The 17,509-nt window shown below is 39.0% G+C and overlaps 1 protein-coding gene across 1 annotated transcript in view; it reads left to right on the top strand.

Moving 5' to 3' along the window:
* Positions 1-16,981, top strand: part of CWC27 (CWC27 spliceosome associated cyclophilin) — a 132,385-nt gene extending 115,404 nt beyond the window's left edge. Inside the window, exon 14 of the mRNA XM_080637278.1 lies at positions 16,659-16,981. Coding sequence (XP_080493404.1) covers positions 16,659-16,821 — 163 coding nt within the window. The 3' untranslated portion in view covers positions 16,822-16,981. The remainder of the gene's footprint in view (positions 1-16,658) is intronic.
* Positions 16,982-17,509: the final 528 nt, after the last annotated feature.

Genomic DNA, 17,509 nt, shown 5'->3' on the forward strand with positions numbered 1-17,509 from the left:
ATCATAGAATAGAATGATAGAATAGTTTGGGTTGGAAATTACCTTAAGATCATCTAGTTCCAGCCGCCCTGCCATGGGCACACTAAGCTATGTCAGCCAAGACTCCGTCCTGCTTGGCCTTGAATGCTGGCAGGGATGGAGCATTCACAACTTCTTTGGGTGACCTGTTCTAGTGCCTCAGGACCCTCACAGTACAAACTTTCTCTTATATCTAACCTGAACTTTCCCCATTTAAGTTTGAACCTGTAGGATGTGTCACAGCAGAAGATTCAAATGGATTAATTAATCTACTTAGTACTCCCTATCTGTATTTCTGTATAGGCCTGAATTTGGAAGTAAAAACACTGCACAACAGCTACACTTTATACAGAAGACTGCTGCTCATCATCTTCTTTAGAGCTTAGACTGCTGTGTACATATAGTTGCATGCATGTGACACCCATTCAGATTGTAGTGCCACTTCAGAGCTCTGATTATAAAATCAAATAGTTACAGCTATAGTAAAACCTATTTGAGTCCAGAAAGTATTATGGCAACTGCAGATAATGAAACTGATGATGCAGATCTTGTGAGCACGACATAAAATATTTTCCGCAGAGAAATCCAGCTATGGGAGAAAAAAATTCTGATGCGCTCAAGTATGTTCAAAGGTTGGTTGCTTTAGTTAATCTGTGCAAAATATTCCTCTTCAAATAGGGTAAGAGTAATACTTAGTACTCTGAAACACCCTCCCATCAAGTAATACTGAGTGGTTCATCTATCTATACTAGTGGTTCATCTATACAATGCTCAGCTAAGTCTTTGTCAGTGTTGAGTGGAAGGATTACTTTATTTGTCATTGTTTCTTTCATGCCTGGTTTCCAATCCCTTCTAAGCCACGATTTTTTTCTACTGAATGTTTGCCTAACCTAGCTCTGTCCTGTACCCATGCTGTTGATGGCTCTTACGGAAATTCAGCCACTGCACTTTCTGAATGGTATCCTATTTTTCATACTACTATTTCTGTTTGCCAAAATCACATAAATTCTAAATACTCCAATAAACTTCTAAATACTTTTCACAAAACTTCAGATTATGCACACGTTATGTAATTTTCTCTAGTAAAGTCATAAATGGACATGAACTAACTAACCCTACCACATTCATGTTTTCAGTTGGACGTTAAGCTATGGCTCTCTACTCCTAAAAACAGGGCTTTACAGCTGAATTTCTATCAGCCTTACATCTTTATGAAGTGTATCATGGTTTAAGCCCAGCACTACGCAGCCCTTCACTCGCATCCCCCTTCCCTCCCACCCCGTGTGTTGGATGGCAGGGGAATCAAAAGACTGAAACTATGTAAACCCCACAGGTTGAGATGAGAACAGTCCAATAACTAAATTAATATAAACCCACTACTAATAATACTGATAATGATAAGGGAAATAACAAGGGGATAGAATATAAAACTTAAAGGGAAAAGGAAAAAACCCAGTAAACACGAGTGATGCAATACAGTTGCTCACCACCCACTGGCTGATACCCAGCCTGACCCAAGCAGCAATCCGGGTCTTACGGATAACTCCCCCCAGTTCCTATACTGATCGTGTTGTGATGTGGTATGGAATACCCCTCTGGCTAGTTTGGGTCAGGTGTCCTACCTCTGCTTCTTCACAGCTTTTTGTGTCCCTCCTCACTGGCAGAGCATGAAACACTGAAAAGTCCTTGATCAGAGTCAGTGCTACTGAGCAACAACTAAAACATTGATGTGTTATCAACATTGTTCTCAGACTAAAGCCAAACACAGCACTACTCCAGCTACTAGGAAGGAAAAAATAACTGTTACAGCTGAAACCAGGACAGTATGAAATACGTATCTACACTTTTCCAGATGGAATACTGGTCTTTTTGGAAGGAACAGATTCCCTGCTATTAAAATCCACCTGTCATATCCTTAACCAAAATTCTGGACTGTTTTCCACTCTTCTTTCTCTGATCTTTGAAAACAAGCAGAAGCTTCCTGAAACTGCTAGATTTATTGACATACTGAAGTATCTCTATTCCTATGAGAAATTTTACAAGACAGACAATTTTGAACTGATGGAAGTTTCTGCAAAAAAATACACACTGGTTTTCTTCATTAAAGCTCACCAGTTGCCAAGCCAAGTTATGATATTTCTGTGAGGATCCCCATTGTTTGTGCATTCTCACAGATAAAACATGCAAGATTTTCAAACCAACTCTGGTGCCATTCTTAAATTTAAAGTATAATTGTCATGATCAAGTAACCCAAAACTTAAAAGGAGCATCACTCCTTACTACCAGGGAGGGAGGGAGAGAGGTGGAATACATTGCACACTGAACCAATCATTTACAGTACCTTAAAAAACTTGGAGATGTAGGCTAGCAAATCATGGTGATTTTTTTTTTTCTTGGATTGACTGAAAAGGTATACCCATCCATCACTTCTAAACAAGGTTCTTAGCTGAAGTACGTAATAGCTAATAGGAAGCAAATACTGGAAAAGCACCAGCAGGTATTGGTATATGAACATTGCATTGAGGTAATATTCTGTTCTTGCTTGAAAACTGTTTCCATGCTGGTAATCTGAGTCCAAAGTTGAAGTATGGTTTTACATTATTGTTACTTCTTTAATTTATATTTGATGGAAGATGCCCAATTCATCCTGCTGGACCTTCAATATTCAGTGCAGAAACTGGAATATTAACTCGTGAAAGCTGTTTCTTACCAGATGAACATGATTATATGAAGTACATTTAAACTATTGTTGCCACTAGGGAGGCAGCCAAAGTTTGTATCATCCTCAGTAGAGGGGTTTGTTCTGTTACTAATCCCATCAATTCACAAGTCAGGGCTGCAAGTAGACCTCCAGTTGGTTTTAGAGTTTGTGCTGCAGTGGAGCCCAGTAATTTTTCCTTCATTCTGCACCCGGCTAGAAGTTTAGGATTTCTTTTTCTGGATTCAGATCTCATCACTGGCTGCTATCTGCTGTCCATAATGCACTCTACAGCCATTTAGAATTTGACTGTGACTGCCAGCATGCTACATAGTTCATCTAATCAATAGCACGTTGTTCCAGAGCTTTATAACTGAACGGCTGCAGTGTTTCCTGGGTGAAATGTGAGGTGTTAAATGTGAACTACAAAGCTTCTTAATCTTTAAAAGAGATCAACTTTTTTCTTCCCCATGGAACATTGTCATAGATGTAACTAAGCGACAAATGTAAATGAGACAGTCATTTAAGTATTTTTGGGAGGATGTCTAGACTCTGAAACTTACTCTTTCTTTTTATGTGAAATAACATAAATCCGTTCAGCTTAAATTTATACCATGGGACCAGAAAAAAATGAGTAAAATGAGAATTTGGAATGAGATTTTCACATGGTTTTTCAGTTTATAATTCTTATGGTTAGTTACCTTTATTGAGGCATTTTTTAAAATTGAAGTGAATCAATTTACAGTTAAAAGGTTCTTGTGAAAATTATGTGAGTAAAGGTCTTCCATCTCAAACAAAAAGGCATTTCAGATCTTGCTTAATAGATTGTTTCATGTGCATGTTGTGTAATGCTGATGTTGGCATGACTATTGTCATCTTACTTATTTATGACAAACCTCATTTAAGATAGCAAGGATTAGAAACAATTCATGTGGAAATTTGATGTCATTGTTCATTTAAATAGGTTGTTTATAACCTTGCGGCTCTTAAAAGGCATTCAGAGATGTCTTCATGTTCACAAAATGTAATTTTGATTTGCACAGTGACATTTTGCATTGATCCGATCAGCTGATTATAGCAATAAAGGGAATGGGTCTGAACTGAAATTCAGTGGGACTCATTTTGCAGTCTGGTTTATATATGTCAAACTCTGTCATCTGTTCCTAGTTCTTAATTTTGTAAAATTACCATTAAGGCCAGTTAAATATTGTGACAACATTGGGCATCTAAGCACTCTCTGCCAGGGCATTCATTGCAATTTGACTGGTTTTTACCCAGTTTGTAGAGACAGTTATATTTTACTCCAGAACAAACAAACAAATCTGAATATTCAATGATGGTATTTTCTGTCCAGCACCAATAGCTATGTCCTTGATCTTCTTCAGAAAATGATTTTGCTAGTAAGACAAAGAAAATATCTCAGAATATTTAGCATTGGTTTCAGTGAGAAATCTGGCGCAGTTGGGAGTGGGAATATACAGTGTTTCATTAACTTTGCATTCCCCCTCTGAAAGGATTTGTGGCTGTGAGAGATTAAGGACTAAAACAAGTATCAAGGCACCACCTTTCTGATGTGTGTTGGAGAGAGTAGGCTAGAATTGGTTTGAGTTTGAGGGGGGTTTGGTGGTGTTTATGTTGTTTGGGGGGGGTTTTATCATAGAATCATAGAATAGTTAGGGCTGGAAAGGACCTTAAGATCATCTATTTCCAACCCCCCTGCCATGGCCAGGGACACCTCACACTAAACCATGCCACCCAAGGCCTCATCCAGCCCGGCCTTGAACACCGCCAAGGGTGGAGCATTCACAGCCTCCCTGGGCAACCCATTCCAGTGCCTCACCACCCGCTCAAGTAAAGAATTTCTTCCTTATATCCAATCTAAACTTACCCTGTTTAAGTTTTAACCCGTTACCCCTTGTCCTGTCACTACAGTCCCTGATGAATAGCCCATCCCCAGCATCCTTGTAGGCCCCCTTCAGATACTGGAAGGCTGCTATGAGGTCTCCACGCAAGCTTCTCTTCTCCAGGCTGAACAGCCCCAACTTTCTCAGCCTCTCTCCATACAGGAGGTGCTCCAGTCCCCTGATCATCCTCGTGGCCCTCCTCTGGACTTGGTCCAACAGTTCCATGTCCTTTTTATGTTGAGGACACCAGAACTGTACACAGTACTCCAAGTGAGGTCTCACGAGAGCAGAGCAGAGGGGCAGGATCACCTCCTTCGACCTGCTGGTCACACTCCTTTTGATGCAGCCCAGAATACAGTTGGCTTTCTGGGCTGCAAGCGCACACTGAAGCCGGCTCATATTCAGCTTCTGTTCAACCAACACCCCCAAGTCCTTCTTCACAGGGCTTCTCTGAATCTCTTCTCTGCTCAACCTGTAGCTGTACCTGGGAATGCTCTGACCGAGGTGCAGGACCTTGCACTTGTCATGGTTAAACTTCACAAGGTTGGCATCAGCCCACCTCACAAGTGTGTCGAGGTCCCTCTTTAATTAATTTTTTATTAAATTGCTTTTTCAGAATCAGGTAAATGTTGAAGTTCGTCAGACTGTTTTTATATTAAGAGCTAAATCACAATGCACACTGTTGGTATCTACTCCACATTTATGTGAGAATGTCTTCCACAGTTTGTTTCCAGAATTTCCTGTTTATTATGGCATCTAGTGTTAAACTTGGCATAGTGAATTTATCCTGGATAAACACCTAAAAATACTGGTTATATTTCTTTCATAAAGCTACCTTTATAAATCTTTTCTAAAATGCAGTCTCTTTCTTTGCTATAATACCTAAAACTGAAGATTATGAAATACGGCTTCCTCAAGATTAGCACCAGTCTCTGCAGATTCAGTTGCAGAAGCTTTACTGTAACAAACATAGTAAGCTCCTGAAAACTAAGCAGCAGTCTTTTTCACATGCTGATGCTAGCTTGGGGAATGAAAGAAAAAGTGCTGCTGTAATTTATGCCAGTGAGGCACAAAGATGGATTAAAGCCATGTTTGCTCCCCTCCTCCCATCCAGATTTGAGCCAAGGTTCCTCCACTAGTCTGGAAAAACTGGCTCTATATTAGGTCTCTCCTGCTAAGGCCATTGATTTACTCAACTACATTTTAAAAAAACTTGACAAAATACTTGCTTGATTATTACAAAGGATAAATGAATGCCAGAGATCTGTATTAGAAACAGATTGTAAAGAGGGGTTTCTTTTCTGTTTGGCAAAAAAAAACAGCGTTTGTTTGGGTTTTAGTACTGCCTCTAACATTTAAAGGGGAAAAAAAAACTCTTTTCCACCTTGTCTCCTCTACTGCTATTATGTGGTCAAACCTTGATGTGTAAATGCTAGCTGCTAGCCTGCTGCTTCAGTCAGTAATTTTGTATTAACAAGTTGTGCTGCTGAAGTCGTATATTTATTGCTTCTAGCTCTTCTGCATGCCTGAGAAACTCAGAGTATTTGGGGTAGGCTTTTTTATTTGTTTATTTTTTGTTAATTCCTCCATGTCTAAGTTTATTTGGACTAGGCATCTGGGCCTGGAATCAACTACTGTTTGACTTAAATTCAGAGATGATCCATGCTTTACTCAAGGGATATCTAGTGTTACATTTACTGTCTGGAAATCTTACATTTTACTTATTGCCAGCAAACCTAGTGAAGAATGAATAAATAATCTTTTAAATCTTTAATAGCCTAGCTTAATCTTCCAGTGTATTTACACACCTTTTCAAGCACCCCAGCTTCACCTCATTCAATGAAGTGTAAAAAGTAAGGATTTGGACATATTCGGAATGGGGAGGGGAAGGGACAAAAGAGAAGGAAGTGTGTACAGAGAATGCTGTGTAAAAATCTGAGTATTTTTGTGCTAGAAATGCTCTCCTGTCATTCCCCTCACACTGGCTCTCTGCTCTGGTAATAGAGTAGTGACCATGTTGATTTGGGAAGGTGATTTGCTGACTTCTAGAGTATCAGATATTGTACAAGCTATTGGCAGAGACAGGATGCTAGACTGGGTGGATCATTGGTCTGTTCCGGTGTGGCAGTTACCATGTCCTTATAGTAAATGCCGTGTAGTTTTTCTACACTGGTACACTGTCTGGAACAACATCTGGAATATGCATTATAGTCTTCCATACCAATCTATGGTACTAGAAGCAACTGTCTATTTAAAGCACCCAGCTTCTTTCATCAAACTACTTAACATCTTTTAGAAGGGGATAAGGGTATAGTCTAAATAGTATATGAATTGTCATGGAACAGATGTGATATAAAAATAGGGTAGCTAAATTTTTAATAGAAAAATATTTACTGCTTAGAATCATAGGTCATCATGAGTTTATGTATTTCTAATTCTGATACTATGAGAACTAATCACATTTTCCCCAGTGCTTTTGTTATCTTTTGAATTGGATGAGGTCTTTTGTAGTTAAGTTGATTTTCACTTTCCCTTGGAAGGTTATTTCCAAATAAATCTTATTTCAAGAGGAAAATAAATACTTAACACTATCTTGAACAATGGAAAGATGCTCTGTTACAGTAGTCTTCACAAGGAAGAGTTTACTTTGTTGTTAGCTTTGTAAAAACTGAAGTATCTTTTTGGGTTTTATGATTCCCTGGAAAGGTGATAGAACAACTTATTCTTGACACCATCTCTAGACATATCAAGGATGAGGGGGTCATTAAGAGTAGCCAACGTGGTTTTACCAAGGGGAAGTCATGTTTGACCAACCTTACAGCCTCTATGAGGAAATAACTAGGTGGATGGATGATGGTAGAGCGGTAGATGTGGTTTTTCTTGATTTCAGTAAGGCATTTGATACTGTCTCCCACAGCATCCTCATAGATAAGCTAAGGAAGTGTGAGCTTGACGATCAGGTAGTGAGGTGGATCAAGAACTGGTTGAAAGGAAGAAGGCAGAGGGTTGTGGTCAATGGGGCAGAATCTAGCTGGAGGTCTGTGACTAGTGGAGTCCCTCAGGGGTCGGTGCTGGGACCAGTGCTGTTTAATATTTTCATCAATGACCTGGATGAGGGAACTGAATGTACCCTCAGCAAGTTTGCTGATGACACTAAACTGGGAGGAGTGGCTGACACACCAGAAGGCTGGGTTGCCATCCGGCGAGACCTGGACAGGCTGGAGAGTTGGGAGGGGAGAAACTTGATGAAATTCAACAAGGGCAAGTGTAGAGTCTTGCATCTGGGGAGGAACAACCCCATGTACCAGTACAGGTTGAGGGTTGACCTGCTGGAAAGTAGTGAAGGGGAAAGGGACCTGGGGGTCCTGGTGGATGGGAGGATGACCATGAGCCAACACTGTGCCCTTGTGGCCAAGAAGGCCAATGGCATCCTAGGGTGCATTAGAAAGGGTGTGGTTAGCTGGTCAAGAGAGGTTTTCCTCCCCCTCTACTCTGCCTTGGTGAGGCCGCATCTGGAATATTGTGTCCAGTTCTGGGCTCCTCAGTTCAAGAAGGACAGGGAATTGCTTGAAAGAGTCCAGCGCAGAGCCACAAAGATGATGAAGGGAGTGGAACAGCTCCCTTATGAGGAGAGGCTGAGGGAGCTGGGTCTCTTTAGCTTGGAGAAGAGGAGACTGAGGGGTGACCTCATCAGTGTTTACAAATACGTAAAGAGTGAGTGTCAGGATGATGGAGCTAGGTTTTTCTCAGTGATGTCCAGTGATAGGACAAGGGGTAATGGGTGTAAACTGGAGCATAAGAGGTTCCATGTCAACATCAGGAAAAACTTCTTTACTGTGAGAGTGACAGAGCACTGGAACAGGTTGCCCGGGGGGGTTGTGGAGTCTCCTGCGTTGGAGATATTCAAGGCCTGGCTGGACAAGTTCCTGTGCAATGTACTCTAGGTTACCCTGCTCTTGCAGGGGGGTTGGACTAGATGATATTTTGAGGTCCCTTCCAACCCTCGGGATTCTGTGATTCTGTGATCTGGATATCACCTATATAATGAAATTATTAGTTTCTTGTATTTTTGCAGTTAATATTTTCAGGTAAAACTGAGCATATAACATTCAATTGAGTTTGACATTTCAAATAGAATATGTCAATGTAGTGTCATGTTAGAAATACCTGCAAAAGTTCTGATCATTTTATGCTGTAGGTGTACACTTAGAGAAAATACAAACAATTCATTCTTTGGCCTGTGGAGGACCCACAACTTGCTGCTTATTCTGACGAGGTTAAATCAATTTCTTCATCCTCCAATAATTGTAATACAATCTCAAAGAGCTAGTAAAGTTAACAGAAGTGTACAGTCTGACTTTACATAATATTTTTTAAAGCATATTTTTATCAGTTTTGCTTGCTTAGAATTGGGGAGATTTTTACTATGTGCAAGAGCAGCAATAATACGTTATGTTCATTGTTAACATCCAAATGCTGGAATACTATAGACTCATAATACTTCATTCATCTGAAAGCTGGAATAATAATTTTGAGTCTTGCAGAAATGAAATAAACCTCATTTAGGGGTGGGAGTATTAATAGCAATGGTGAAATCTAAATTTCAATCTAAAATCTGTGCTCTGTCCTGTATTCACTAAGATGGATTGAAACAGTGTTATTTTGATGTAAAATTTAATACTTAACCTGTGAAGTTGACAGCAGTATGGCAAATATCTGTATTTGTAATAATTGTCGGAATACTTTTTTAAGCTTTATTAAAAAAAAAAAATAGAAAGTTACATGGAATAACCAATTATTTTAATTTAGTTAGACCTGAATAGCAAATTTTATCTCTCTTTTTAAATAGCAAGTCAATAAATTTGAAAAATATAAGGTTTTATGAAAAGTACGAAAGAATTGGAAGAATGATTGGTCTGATCATTAGGAAAAGAGATGGGAGAAGAGGAACAAAGGAATGTGGAATGGTGGAAGCAAGCAGTAAAACAAGAAAGAGTGAAATCTCTTAATAGTTACAATCACAGCAAAAACCTATGGCCACTAATTATTACTCCTTCAAATTTCCCATTGTTTTACAATTTTGACATTATTTTTGTCTTGTTTGTACTCTTGTTCTCTTGTCTTGGTTCAAAATTTTTGCTGGTTTTCAGTTGTCATTTGACATATTTCTTCATTTTATTTACATTTTGATCAGTCTCTTTTTCTCTGTTTTTGTTTTTCATTCTTACACTTTTGTGTTTTTTAGTTTTTACCTTCCTCAAATTATTTTCCTTGTTGGTCTGTCAGCTGTCTCTCAGTGTTTCTCAGCTGCTTCTCCTCTTCTGTGCCACCCACTACTCTGGTAGTGAAGAGAGTGCCAGGGTGTCCATTCTTCCAGAACAGACGATTATTTTTTTTCCTTAGGAGAGAGATCTCAGTTTGCTTTGATCTGTGGATTTTCTCGTCTGTTCACGTAAGCTACATTTCTACGCACTGCTTACGTATCATGAGAGTGTTATAGTGTTTCCTACATTAATGCTTATAGTTTAACATACCCATTTAGAATATTTGAAGGCAAATATTAATGGCAAATATAATACAATTTAAGGAAAGCAGTAGTGCTAGAGTACCTCTCATTATTTTTCTTCTGAATATATAGTACATTGGTGGTAATTAGATTGGGTTGCATGTTACCTGCAAGTGATGTTGAACTTGGAAGCAAATGGCAGTTATGGTCCATACTGGTCTCTCTTTTTCGTTTAGACAGTCTGTAAAATGCAAGAGAAAACAATTTCTTGACACAAATACTTCTGCTTTGCTCATTTTCACCATCCTGATGGAGAGAGCAAACAGCTTTCATAAAATGTAGCAATCATTTGCAAACTTCTGATACTGTTGCTGTTTTGGGGCTTTCTAAAGGAAAGACTCAAAGTCCAGTTTAGAAAGGAGACATTGTTTATTCTGCGCAGGGTGCTCTGTAGAAATCTCTACAAATCAAGCACCCCGATAATTGTAACTTTAAGCTGTTTAAACATTTTGACAAATCAGTGAACATTCGTTGAGAGTTACATAATTTGTTCATTAATTAGTATTCCACCCTTTATTGGTTAAAAGTCCCTCTTGCCTCTCATGCTTACTAGGCACGAAGGCTCAGTCTTTCTCTTTTTAGTTGGTGGGTCTTGAGTTGCTGGTATTGCTGCCCCCTGCCAAAATTACATTTTACCTAACTACTGACCATTTTCGTCTGGGTAAATCATACAAGGGTTGGGTGCCTGATGTTCCTTGTTACCACTTCTGACTCATGAGCCAGAGAAGAAGGATGGATGCTCTTTTTTTAGAGAAGTCTTTGTATATTATCTCAGTCATGTAGATTAGCATCGTTACAGCTTCTGAACTACTGATTGGATTACCATTGTTTCATGAGGTGCTGAAAGCATTAACACTGTAAATTTTATAGAATGTGATTGGTTGCTTAACTCAATCTGCATTTAAAAGCAGTATATGTTTTTTACCAATGTTCTTAGTACCAATTCGGGTGTACTCTCTGTAACACAGTAATATACAGTTCTGCATCTGGAAACTGAAAAGCTGTGTTACTTTGTCTTGGCCCCTACTGATTGCAGAAACAAAGGATATATCAGCAGCTGCCATGTTTTGTGCAGGCACCTCCAAATTAATCCTGCTTGAGAAGTTACTGCCTGCCTGGCAAAAGCTGCTACCCTCACAACAGCGTTGGGAGAACATCACTTTTGTCCAGACGTGTTGGTGATTTACCATAAAGCTCATCTACTTAAAATGCTGGCATAGGTGAGAGCAAGATGCTGTCCCAAGCTCTCCCCTGCAGTGTCAGAGGCACCAAACAGCATGCTGTATAGAGTCACTTGTGCAAGGAAAGTTGAATGGGCAGTAGATGAGCTGGTAACAGTTTGATAAGCAAGTGTGGAATTAAGCAATGCAGCTTGGCACTTCATTCAGTTAGTATAAAAAACACTGATACATGCAGTGCATTTGTACCTGGAGATCGGAGCTTCATTGCTGGTGCGAAAGCAGAGTGCTTACTTGCTCTTGCAGAATTTCAGAATGATTCAGTTCACTGACTGCCACTTTAGTTTCTTCCGAAGGGCAGTTGTGGAAAGGACAGAGCTGTTGTGATACCGTACTTCTGTTTATGCTACACTTAACATGACTGCCACCTGTCAGCAGCTGGCATATGGTTCAGATCCAGTGCATGAGTCACACGTCTGAACACCAGAGGCATTACTGTATATCATATCTTTTCTTACAAGTACCATCTCACTAGAGTAGTTCAAAAGAACATGATCTGTCTCCTGAATAAACTGGTTGAGTCTCCCTCGAGAGCACTGTGTAGGTGGAGTTTGTTCTTTGATGCACAGTTGGTAAATATGTTGTTGCCTATGGTAGACTATCAGGAAGACAGTTTAATTGTACTGTAATAGCTCTTGAAAGCTTTTCGGTGTACTGAAGTTTCTTTGTTAGCTTCATTTGCAGCCAGCATTCTCCTTGTTACCTCCTAGAGGGTAACCAGACTGATCTCCAAAGTAATGTGTTGGTTACCACAGCTTAAGGACATACAGAAGCTACAATTCTTATAATTGAAGAAGCAGTCTTGTTTGCTGACTGTTGCAAAAAGCATTACCTGGGAATATCAATAGGCTAGGAGACTATTCACAAGCCTTTGCAATCCTGTGCTGTCTCTGAAGCTGTGTTAAATGTATTCAGGTATTTCAGTCTAATGTTTCAAGACATTTCATTTTTTAAATACAGAAGAGAGCCAAGTACTGAATGTCCTTTAGTAACACTGAAGGAAAGAAGTTCAGCACAGCAGAGCAGCTGCTCTGCCATTACATGGGGTGTGACAGCGATTAACCTGTAGGATGCTATCATCTGGCTGGCGTAAAATCAACCCTGTCCAGCAATAAATCAATGCTAAGATTGCTGGTTCTGTTTTGCAGCACTATCTTAATAAAACAGGTTAAGAAATCAATGTTGTGATTACTTCTTCTAAAGGAAGTCAACAGTTTGAACACGCAGATACTTTAAACACATAATCGCCTGGTTTGGCAATCTATTTTATTAGAACTAGTTTTAAGCAAAAAACCCCTAAACTGCAAAACCTTTTTTTTCTTTTGAGTTTTGTGTAGGAAATTGACAAACTCAAGAACATACAGGAGCTGCAATTCTCGTAATTGAAGAAGCAGTCTTGCTTGCTGACTGTTGCAAAAAGCATTACCTAGGAATATTAATACCCTTCCAATTCAGGAAAAAAAAAAAGGTGTGTTTTAAAATTGTATGTCTCACTTATTTAAAATTAACTGCCAACAAGCCATGATAAGCACAAGCTAGTAGGTTCCCAAAGACAGAGATAAAGACATGAAGTTAGAGCTTTCAGCACACTGACTGCAGAAGCATGGCTGGGCAGCCAGCTCCCTGCTGAACCCAGGAGCATGCAGAAGGGAAGAGAGCTATAAACTGAACAAGGAAAGTCTCATGTAGCCTGTATTTGTGGAATTGCAGCCCTAACTCCGCACTCGGAAAATTTTGCAAGCGCAAATTTTTGTTGGAGAGCGTTGAGTCAGAATACTGTAAATTCAAATAATTCATATAGAAATTATTATTAAATGCTTCACATGTTCATTAAAAAGGAAAACAATTTGATTTTTTTTTTAACAGGATTAAGTATGATTTGCCATTTACATAGATGTAAGCAAGCTCTACCTGTGAAAATGTGTGACTTGCAAAAATAAGCTTTAATTCACATCAGGAAAGCTTTTTTTTTTTAATCTCCACCACAGTCTGTGTTTATTTTGCTTTACCTATGAGATGCTGCATCTGAAATTGATTCTGGGAATATCAAAAAGTTTCTGAATATTGACTTATTTTTAATCACAGCTGGGAGCACCTCAGTGGAAAGTTATGAATAGGAGTCAGAGACTATGCCTTCTTTCAGCTCTTGGAGAGAAGTAAACATTACTAAGTCTGAATCTACTGCATCTAATTTGCAAGCTACCTGGGACACAGTATGGCCTGACCCAAGATTTAGAAATTTATTTATTTTTAATTCCTATTAGTTGTGTCCTGCAAACATGCTGTTGGTTGATGCAATGGCTGAACGTGACTACTTTTCTACATACACTCATGTAACACATTCTAAAACCACTCACCAAAGAATGACTCCACCTCTTTAGACCTGTATTTTAATTCAGTGTCAGATAGTGTGATTTGGTATGTGTTTCTTCAAAAAATGTTCAACTGCTCATCTTTAATAAGTTGAGAAGAATATGACAAATGCAGAAAGCATGTTAACTAAAATAAATTACTTCAGTCCCTCCACTGTGAGACAATGTTTTTATAATTAAACTACAAATACGCAATCATGAGTCACTCTGATGGTACATTATGTTATTCGGAATTGTAGATATGACTAAAAAAATAAGTTTTCATGTTAGTAGTGTGTACAGGGTTATAGACTACTGAAGTTTTGTACACTGGAAACAACTCTTAAGTATTTCCATAGGACAGGGCAACATGCAGGCATGCTAACAATGCTGTACAATAAGAGATTTATGAAACCCACATGTCAAGAATCAGTTGTGATGAAAAGTCCCAATTTTTGTTTTTAAGATTTTTTTAAAGCATTCCAACAGATCCTGTATAATCCATAGCTTTGAATTTTGTCTAGTTTCTGTAATAGTACTGTATTGTAATCTACAGTAAGTGAGCTGGTTCTTCTTCCCTTCCTTTCTTCATGTATGTAGATTTGCACTGGAGCTCTTTGAAAAACATGTTTAATTCAAGAACTCTTACATAGAATCATAAAATGGTCTGAGTTGGAAGGGACCTTAAAGATCATCTAGTTCCAACCCTCTGCCATGGGCAGGAACACCTACCACTAGACCAGGTTGCTCAAAGCCCCATCCAGTCTGGCCTTGAACACTTCCAGGGATGGGGCAGCCACAACTTCTCTGGGCAACCTGTTTCAAGAGACTGATAAACCAGTATTTCATTAGCCAGAAAACTTTCATTCTGATACTGACTTGTTTTTTCTGGATTTTCCAGGATTTTTTCCAACCCAAACCATTCTGATTCTATGATTCTATAAAGATTGATATGCTTAGATTAAGTTCAGTATAGTTAATTTTAAGTTGTCCCATCAAAGACTGATTAATACAGAACACAAACATAGAATGCAGTTTTTGCCTAGGCATGTTTGTTTTCACCTAAAAATCTTTTAATTGTTTTGTTTGGTTTGCTGGGGTTTTTTTAATTGAACATATGGACTTTATACTTGTACTCTCAGTTCATAAGTAGCAGCTTTTCTACAACTGTATATTCAAAAGTCTTGTTATCTTGTCAGTAAAGATCAATAGGTTTACAGTCAGGTAACTTATAAGCAACTTCGGTTTGGTTTTCTTCTCTTTTCCTCCCATCTCTCTCTCTTTTGAGTAAATAATTCATCATTTTGTTGAAGATTTGTCTAAGCTAACACTCCTAGTTTTCTGACAGCTTCTGTATGAATTGTCACCTCAGTGACACCTGCTGATAAGGCTGTAGTTGATAAGCTCCAGGCTTTCTTGCCTGGCTACAGCTAACAAACTTCTGACTCCATGTTGTCATAGAATCATAGAGTAGTTCGGCTTGGAAGGGACATTTAAAGGTCATCTAGTCCAACCTCCCATCAAAGAACAGGGACATCTTCAACTAGACCAGGTTGCTTAGAGCACCATCCAACCTGACCTTGAATGTTTCCAGGGATGGGGCATCAAGCACCTCTCTGGGCAATCTGTTCCAGTGCCTCACCACCAGCATATATTTCTTCCATATATCTATCCAAATCTATCCTCTTTTAGTTTAAAACCCGTATCTTATTGCAGCAGGTCCTACTAGAAAGTTTGTCCTCATCTGTCTTGTAGGCCCTATTTAAGTACTGGAAGGCTGAAGGTCTCTCTAGAGCCTTATCATCTCCAAGCAGAAAAATGCAACTTTCTCAGTTCTTTCTCATAGGCATTACATGCCTCTGAACATTGTGGACCTGCTCCAACAGATCCATGTCTTTCTGTGCTGAGGACTCCAGAGCTGGATGGAGTACTCCAGTTGGGTTCTCAACAGAGCAGAATAGAGAGGGAGAATCATCTTCTGTGACCTGCTGACCATGCTCCTTTTGATGCAGCCCTGGATACGGTTTGCTTGTGAGCTGTGAGTGCACACTGAAGCCAGCTTGTGTTCAGGTTTTCATCCAGCAGTACCCTCAAGTCCTTCTCTACAGGGCTGCTTTCAATCCCTTGATCCCACAGCTTGTATTGATGCAAGTTTCCTTGCCCCAACCCACATGCAAGACTGCATTTGGCCCTGTTGAACCTCCTGAGGTTAACATGGACCCACTTCTTGAGCTTGGTAGTGGTGATCTTTTCAGATTGCTGGAATTTGCTGAGATAGAGAAATATCTAATGGTGGGAAAATTCTGATTAACAGTGGAAAAAACATTGGATTGAGCAAAGATTTAGTTTAGTCTGATATTCAAAGAATTGAAAAGTATGATCCAAACTACGTTAAGGGGGAGCAGCAGCACATGAAGCATTCCCTTTTTGATCTTCTGTGTACCTACTTCAAGCATTTTCCATGCTAGCTCTTTCCCCATTTTGTAAAGCCCTAACAGTGAAAGGAACTCCAGAGTGACTAATGGGAAAACTTGAGAAACATTCACTCCCTATTTCTGGGAAAAACGGTCAGTACATTTGCAGAGATTTGTAAGATAGCAAAAGACAAGACAAGAGAGTGTGAAAAAACCCAGCAGAGCAAACTCCAGCTGTACTTTTCAAAATGGGTCTTCACAAAAGTGGTTACACTGTAATATTTAGGGTCAACTAAGAAAAAAAAAAAAAAAAAAAACACATAAAAACAACAGGAAAAAAAACAATTCGGATCTTTTTTGTTACACACAAAAATAGGTCATGGTGCTATGATCTTGTTATGCACATCATAATTACATATCATAACTTTCTGTTCTTTTGCTGAGTTTGACCTATGTTTGATTTTTGTAGGATGTCACATATACTTCAGTTTGAAGATAGAAGCAGAAAGGTGAAAGATGCGAGTATGCAGGATGAAGACACTTTCGAGATCTATGATCCACGGAATCCTGTAACTAAGAGGAGAAGAGAAGAAAGCAAGAAGATAATGAGAGAAAAAAAGGAAAGGAGATAAAAAGAATGTAAAGCTAGCCAGAGCTGCCTTGGAAAGTGACTGCAGTAAAGCGCTGGCTCTTTTCTAAGCTGTAGTTCCTAAAAATATCACGGGACAAGTGTGAAAAAGAATTTCTCAAGAACCTGTCGTGCAGTTGTGAAGCACAACTGCCACTTGTTTCATAAGCTATGCAGTCAAATGCTCTCATTGCATTCATTGTCCAGCCTCTCTGAAGGTTTGTAGAATTATATGTTTAATAAAGCATCTGACATGACTTTTGTCTGTACTTTTAATTGCTATAGTCACCATCACTGTTTCATAAACATACAGCAATCAGAAAGTTTTCAAAATAATAAGAATTTGTCTAAGTAAGGGTGGAACCAGAAGCCCCATCTGCAGACTTTTTAAGATTTTCTGAAAGCATATTTATTATTTTTTGAAGAGGCATATAAACAGAACAATAAACCCTGCCTGAACCACTCTTGCAGGGTTACAATGATGCACTTGCAGAAATCCTCAGAATGGTCTCAGCTTTCTTGAAACAAACCTAAGTTTAATGTGAGAATTTGGTCATATTCTCCTTCTTTTGAAAGACATATTCTAAAATAAATGCCCAGTTTGGGAAGCTGGGATAATACATAATTTTAGGAGCATTAGTTCACAATGTGTACCACATGAACGGAAGTTGAATCTGAATGTACTGCAGTTG

Source organism: Psittacula echo (genome assembly GCF_963264785.1).
Source record: "Psittacula echo genome assembly, chromosome: Z".
In the NCBI taxonomy this organism is placed as follows: Eukaryota; Metazoa; Chordata; class Aves; order Psittaciformes; family Psittacidae; genus Psittacula; species Psittacula echo.